General features: G+C 40.0%; 1 protein-coding gene across 1 annotated transcript; it reads right to left on the bottom strand.

Annotated features, from left to right (window-relative positions):
• Positions 1-2,105: 2,105 nt before the first annotated feature.
• Positions 2,106-6,197, bottom strand: LOC131226195 (protein DMR6-LIKE OXYGENASE 1-like). The gene is made up of 4 exons (XM_058221954.1): positions 6,003-6,197; positions 4,979-5,217; positions 3,292-3,610; positions 2,106-2,348 (listed from the first exon to the last, which is right to left on the bottom strand). Exons 1-4 carry the CDS (start codon positions 6,195-6,197, stop codon positions 2,106-2,108), a joined length of 996 nt encoding a protein of 331 aa, XP_058077937.1.
• Between the last annotated feature and the right edge of the window lie 1,835 nt (positions 6,198-8,032).

Consider the following 8,032-nt stretch of genomic DNA (forward strand, 5'->3'; position numbering starts at 1 on the left):
TGGTTGGCGTAATGCTCGTACCAGTCGCAGATCTAGCACTGTGGGCGACCACCAACTGTCTGATACGGGGGGCCACCCGAGGTCTAATGTAAAGAGGGGAACCGACCACGCTCACGACTGTGCTCCAACCTTGACCTCGACCATGCCCACGAAAGGAAGATGAAGGCGAGGCGGAGTAGAACCTCGGAGTCCGGGAAGATGTGTGAACCGCAGGGGCAGGAAAGATGAGGCTAGTGGAGTGCCAGTGGAGTCAGAGGTTGGGAGGGAACGCCCACGATGTATCTCCTGACTGAGCATGAAGCCGATCAGTTCTTCAGAGGAAATAGGGTCGACTCGTGTGTTGACGGAGGTGACGAACGAGTTATATTCAGGAGACGGGCCACTGAGGAGGGTGGACACGAGGACGGAGTCGGTGATGGGATTTGCCATGGCCGCTAGTTTTTTTTTTTTTTTTGACTTGTTAGTACACCCACTGTCAATTCACACTTCACTACTATAGCCGCTAGGTTGTCCACAATAGACTTTATAAACTGGATGTATTTAGACATAGGGGTAGCACCCATTTTGATAGTGTGCAACTGATACTTGAGTTTTTGTACACGAGCTCGGGAGGACGACGCAAAGATTCTTTCCAGAGCACACCACACATCACGAGATGTGGTGAGGCCGACAACATGGGCTAGGACCGGTTCAATGAGGGAGGAGATGAGCCAGCAGAGGAGCATTTGGTCTATTTTGGTCCATCTGGTGTAGTCAGGATTGAGGGTAGGCAAGGTATCCTTCTCAGTTGAAGGGAGGAAATGATCTAGACATGGAGAGGTGCCATTGACAAGGCCTTCAAGATCATGGAGTTTTAGTATGGGTAGGAATTGGGAACGCCATACTAAAAAATTGCATTTGTCAAGTTTGATGTTGAAGAAGTAAGTGATGTTAGAGACAAATGACGACAAGGAGGAAGATGAAGTGCTCGACATGGTGGATGCCCTCGTAATAGCTTTGATACCAAGATGAATTGAGATGTAATTTGATACCTCTTATGAAGGTGCACGATCTCTATTTATAAGTTGTTACAAGAGATATACATAGTAATTGAATATTGTTAGGCTAATTACAACTATGTACAGTTGGAGCAGGCTTATCTATAGACACCAGAATATGCACAATCACGAGTTGTCTTACAGGGTGGATCCATGAGATATTCTCCATGCATGCCATCTTCTCTAATAATGGATACCATTGGAGTGATGAAGTCCCTTGATATACATTGATACACCACACTCTGACAGCTTAAGCTTTTATTGTAAATGGTTGTTTAACATGATATTAGATTGGAAAATCCCATGTTCGAATCTCGAGAGCAACCAATATGCATCGCTAATATATTATTCTCCCACAGGGTCAGAAACAATCAAGCATCATCTCATATGGATCATCTCATATGGCGGAAGAATAAGAGAGAGAAGCCTTGCATTTTTTATTACTTTTTATTTTACCGAAGAAGTACCTTCATATTGTTGCCCAGCCCTTAGACATGCATGTATGCCTAACCACGTAATTTTTGTGCCTTCTATCTTTTGTTTTTCTATTTGCGTTTTGGTTTTGGCTTTTAGCTTGAATCTTTTCTTTATGATTTTGCTTTACTTGCATTAATAATACGGGTGTTTTTTCTGTACATTGCCATGCAGGCATCTTTGCATCTTCTCCATTTCTCCTGTTCCAAAGCTGTTACATGAAGTGACAATGACGTTCCACAACAACATAAAGAAACCTTTCCTCATAGCATGGAATAGAGTAAATGTCATCTATGACATCTTTGCACGCTTCTAAAGCCACTTCACTGACACCATCACATCACCCTTCAATTCATTTTAACACTTCACCAAGGCAAGCATACCAACAGACGAGGCCATGAGTGTGGAGATGCTGCCACATGCTTCCACACTAAAATCAATTGTAATAAGAGTTGCTAAGCTACTTCAGATCAATAGCTTATATATGCAAAAATACCTTCTACTTCTACAAGCCCTTATAATGTTCGTGCATACATAATAATAAGCATTATTTGCTTTTAAAATAGTATTAAAAAGATATTGTTATCTTTAATTTTAAAGCTTAAAAGATTCGAGTGTGCTGGCTTTGTTGCCAGATTTATCCAAATAAGTGTTAAGGAACTCTTGGAATCTGAAGGGTCGGTAGAGCGGCAGGCTTTGTACATTGACCAGTGTTGGCGCAGGCTCCATGATGCTGTCCATGTCAGGATAGATGAAGGTCACGACGGTTGTTCTAGCCACGGTGGAGTTGGTAACGGCGCGGTGCTCGACACTCTTCAACTGCCCATTACTGATAATCTAAATCACAAATAAAAGAAAAACATTAATATAATTCAATGAAACTAAACTGTAGAAACAAACTACATTTTAAATGGGATAGCAGTAGGTAGACAAAAATGTAACTTTATATATAAATGCCTTCGAAATTCGTCTCCTCTTTTTGTTTGTTTGTTTGTTTTTCCTCATAATAAATGCATCCTATAAGCATTAGGAGGGGTGAGCTCCCTCCTCCCATTTTTTCGGTTTGTTTAACAGTTGTGAAGGGTTCCGTGGTCTTGAGATCTTGGGGTGTTTAGTTGTATATGGTTCATACAATAGGTGGGTTTAATGCATGCATCCATTTTTATATAGGGGTTGTTTGGATTTGAGCAAAGTTATGTCATGACAAATAGTTTTTTTTTTTTAACTGCCTGTGTATTCATTCTTTGGGAGAAAACTTACATGGCGGATACAATATTTCGGGTTTCTTGTGAGCGCAAAAAGACCTCTAGGGCCACCTATCATAAAACTTATACATATTCCAATTCTCTAATGGCACCAGAGAGTCCCAAGCCCGCCACATAACAATTATAAATGACCATGGCTCGAGCCCTGCAGGAGTCTAAGCACAGCCGCGCACTTTTGTGTAAGATTTGGATTGCTTATTAAGTATGCATCTCACCATGCATGATATATGACCAAAAAAAAAAGGGGGGGGCCTTTGAAACCCAAAACGACAGCTGATGGGATCTTAGACATAGCCTGAGCTTGGCTTGAAATAAACAGGCTTATATTTTAGGCCCTGATCTAGTCCATGTGGCGCCAACTTTCCATTCCAAGCTGAGCCTAAAAACCCAACGTCCCATCTCGGCTCATTGACAATCCTAGTGGAAATGGCTCATGTCCAAAATTTCACTAACCATGTCATTATATTGAGAGAGAGAGAGAGAGAGAGAGAGAGAGAGAGAGAGAGTAAATGTACCTCCATCTGATGCCCTAAATTCACCACAAAGGCATTGGGAAGAGCCTCCACAGCCATCCATTCCTTATCCTTGAAGACTTGGAGGCCACATACTTCACCTTGAAGAAGAAGGGTGATGACATTTGGGTCACAATGCTTTGGAAGACCCAAAGTCAAGGTTGGGTCTGGGCATTTTGGGTAATGGTTTATCGACATCAATTGCGTGCTACTAAGTCCATTGCTGAAGTAGTCCCTTTCAAGTCCCAATCCTTCACATATTAGCTCTAAAATCCTCAAAGCCAGTCCTCTTACCTCTACACTATATGTTCCAACCACATCCCTGGAAAAAAAAAATGATGGTTGAACAATCTTTACACGACCGCATTGGGTAATTTTCATTTTTAACCATTCAAAAAATATTTATCAATGTAATAGTAAGATAATCAAATATAATTTTTAATATATGATATGCCAAAACTGCAAAACATAATTAATTTTAACGGTACTCTCACACGTCATGTGTACGATTTTTAAGTATTCTCTAAGTGTCAATTTATCATCCATCATGCTCTACTAGAGTATCAAAGTTTTTCTTGTAAGGTCTACAAGCTTAAATTTTGGTGTGGCATCTAATGGTTGAGTGAATTTCATATAATCATTGCGGTGGGCCTATAAAAGTCAAGGGTGGATGTGCCTCTCCTAACTTCTTACTTTGACCCATTTGAATCACAAGTCAACTTTTTTTTCCCGAGACTAACATGGAATTACACAAACGAAAAGATCTCACATACACACAAGATGGATCCTTCAAAAACCAAGGGTGGGTGTCACTAAAAATTCCCTCACACCACCCTTGATTTTTTTCAAGGCCCACCATGATGTGTATGTGAAATTCATTCCAACTATTAGATATGTGATCCTATGTTAGGTCTAAGGCCAAAACATTAGGCTGACCTGTTATTCAAGTGGGGCCACACTAAAGGAAATGATTGAGAGAGATGTCCACTCTTGATTTCTACTAGCTCACCGTGGTGTATGAAATTCGCTCCAACCATTAAATGTCATACCAAAATTTATGCCTGAACACCAAGTTCATTCATGATTTAGGTGTGCCATACCAAGGAAAATAATTTGTTGGGTGACGATTACCTGCACACTGTTTTCAATCATGTATTCCACCCAAATCAAGGATGCGGCTAAATTTTTTGCCCTGGACCTAACATGGGGTGATGCACAAGGTTGGGGTAGATTTCACATGAACATCACTCCTTTGCTTGCATGGCCGACCCAACTTCCCTTGAACAAATCTAATCCAAAGTTACTCTAATGATAAGTTGGACATTTTATTGAAAAATAATAACAATTGAGAAAGGTACTGGAATATAAATCCTGTATTAAGTTAGTAGATTTTATATGGAAAACAATCAAATTTCATGAATTCCCGCTGTGTTGATCATGGAATCCCACGTTTTCATGGGGTGCCATGGATTCATTGCTTGAGCTACCTGCAGTATTTTTGTTTCTTTTTAGCCATCCGTACGAGTCGCCACAACTACCCACATCTTAAGATGAGCTAATGTTGGACAGTCCCAATTGCCCAATGGTTCGGTTCCACCACTGGCAACTTTGATATGGATGGTTTGATATTTAAATGTTCATGCATGCATGAATACCTCAGAAACACGTAATACTATGGATGAAGGGTTACCTATATCTACTCGGCTTTTCGGGCCATAAATGCATGAATTTTTCAACAGGATGGCATGGGTGCCGCAGATTATCCCTCCAACAATGCACATCTTCATTATCATAGTCGAAGCTTGTATGAACTCTCACAATCTGGCTGCGATCGTCTGAGTACAGCTTTGCCATATCCTCCACCGGCATCTCGAAGAATTCCTTGGCAACGCTCATCATGTTGTCGACAGGGACTCCATGATTAACTAGCTGCGTTAGAACAGATATATTTATTTTTTAAATCAACTCATTTCATATTAATGGGCCAACTGCTCTTGGGTTACCTTTGTAAACGGATTTCATGAGATCCACACCATCCATCAGGTATGCTGCCTCATTTTAACCATTGAAGCCAAAATTCATGATAAACTAAATCTCGGATAGGCCACACCACAGGGAGACATTTGGGATGGAACACCACTATTAGTTTTGTGGACCCATCATGGTGTTTACATGCCATCCAATTCATTCATCTGATTTGCCTCATTAGGATGAAAGAACATGGGAAAAACCAGTCATTGCAAAACTTAGGTGGGCTATACCAAGTGAATTTAGAAGTTTTAGGTCTTAATTTTCTGAGGTGGCCCATCTGAGTGTTAAATCAGACTGAATTTTTGCATCAAAGACAAACAAGGGATAATGTACCTGATGGACGGTGTGGATTTTATGCAGGTTAATTCATTTCTCCTATGTCATTGAAAGTAACCCCACTAGGTCGGTAATAGGCCTCAGGACTCTCAGGTTGATGTCCAGCCTATTGTCCGGCTGACAATACAAAATTTGAACGGCTTAGGTCCGCCTATTTCGCTGGGTCAATTCAAATCTTGGCTTTTTCTTAGACCAATAGGTCCATTGCCAACCTAAATCAGGCCAATGATGATGTGGTTACTGATATGATTCAACCAATGTTATTTTTGAGATGTGGCCCACCTAACGAAGAAAGAAAAGGAGATTTATACAGAGAGCGAAAAATGTTTAAGGGAAAGGAGGAGGACATGAAAGAAACCGAATTCTTCGCTAGCTCTCAAAATTTGCTTGATTACTTCAGCCTGATCACCTCCAGCCAGATCAATGATCGGGATTGTGTTGCAAGTACGTACGGCGACATCGCCAGGACGATTTTCCGGTGGAAATACATAAGATTTCAGCACTGATTGATTATTGACCCGGGAAGAAATGAGCTTCTCCATCTTCAAACCACTAATCTACCACATTGATAGTGATTTTGTAGAATTTATAATGAGCCACAACCCCCAACCAGTGATAGAAAGTGACAAGATGGACGTGATCCTCAAGATGCGAAATTGCATTAAAATAACTCTTGGGTTGCTTGTAGCTTCACTTGATGTGTCAGTATAAGCGAACTTGCATTAAAATAGTTTTTAATGGGATAAGAAGAAGTTCCATCATTCCATATTAAATTGATATGGAATTTGGGATAATAGTATAATTGTTTCATTCTCAAAAGAATTTTCTTATAGATAGGTCTTATTAGCAAAGGACAAAATGATTCTCATAAGAATCAACGAAAATAGATTCCAAGATGGAAGAAAATTGTGCTTGGTCCAAATTTAGATGAGTAAGAGCTGAATAATGCATTTTATGTGAGTACATTCATGTATAGGCATGCTGTCTACCCTTTAGGTTATTTGCCAAAAATCACTTACTTTGAAATTATTTTTATATAATTGGATGCCTTTTTACGATATGGACACTCAGTTATCTGTGTTGAGTTTGATTAACTGACAATTCAAAAAATAATAATTGAATGCAAATGTTTAGAGTACTTTTGTGCTTGGATAATCATCAGTTTTAGCCTTTAGGATTGGGAATCGGTTCTCAGCTATGCGTATGCTTTGGCAAGATATCTGCCCTTGGATTTGTTAGCATGTTTGGACAGCAATGTTGAATGGGATGGAATAATATTAGATGGAATTAACATCATTTATTGTGCAATGATTACATGTCTGGTAATACCATGGTATTTTCACCTTCCAAAATCATACTTGGGATCTAACTCTTCCCTTGGGAAATACACTATATTATGTGAAGTCTGTGTTTGGTGGACCATGGAACTGTAATTAGAGTTGTGCATGAGTCGAGCTTGGCACAACTTAGCTTGGCTCAGCCAACAGCTAACCCCAACTCGAACTCGGCTCAACTTGATCCTCGAGCTTGACTAGCCAACTCGGGTCAGTTCAATCAACAGCTCGGGCCAACTCAAGTCGAGTTCGAGCCTATGCAATATTTTCTTAGACGCAAAGATTACAACTTCAATTTCCCACAGTTTGAATGCAAAATTAGTAAGAGCACTTTGCAGGCATTTTATCAAACACTCAGTGAGCAGTATCAAGATCAATATATGAAGGCAATCCTATAATATAAATTTTTCTTCTTTGTGGGGGTTTATTTCTTTAATTTTCCCTCGAATATCAATTTCGAGAATACCCTAATATAAGGGCAGTCCAAGAAACAACACTTCATTTAAGCATTTTATCAAATACTCAGCGAACAACATCAAGATAAAAAATAATCGAGTCACTGAGTTGATTCGAATTGGGGTTTGAGCTGAGTTGAGTCAAGCTCAGGCAAGCTCGAACTCAATTCAAAAAACTTTCCAGCTTCAAAAACCGACTCAACTTGGTTTGAATCCAATTTCCAGCCAAGGTGAGTCGAACTTTTTCGAGTTGAGTGAGCTAACTCAACTCGTGTGTTGCTCTAATTGTAATCAACAAACCACATTTCACAACTGAGTTTGGTCACTTGTGCGTATATGCAACTTGAATATGACGTGTAGAAGGCATGTATGGATGGATGGCTTGGATAAAATAAAATACACATGTCAACATGCGGTCCACAACTGTAGTGAATTTCAAAATCCACTGAAAATCCCACTGGATCCACCACTGGCATTGGAACATGTGATACAATCATTCATGTTATTATCAAGAATCTGCACAGGGCCAAATGCAATTCCATACCACCGAATCTCATCTAATACAATGCACACCAAACAGGGAGGCTC

The sequence above is a fragment of the Magnolia sinica genome, chromosome 14 (assembly GCF_029962835.1).
Source record: "Magnolia sinica isolate HGM2019 chromosome 14, MsV1, whole genome shotgun sequence".
Classification (NCBI taxonomy): Eukaryota; Viridiplantae; Streptophyta; class Magnoliopsida; order Magnoliales; family Magnoliaceae; genus Magnolia; species Magnolia sinica.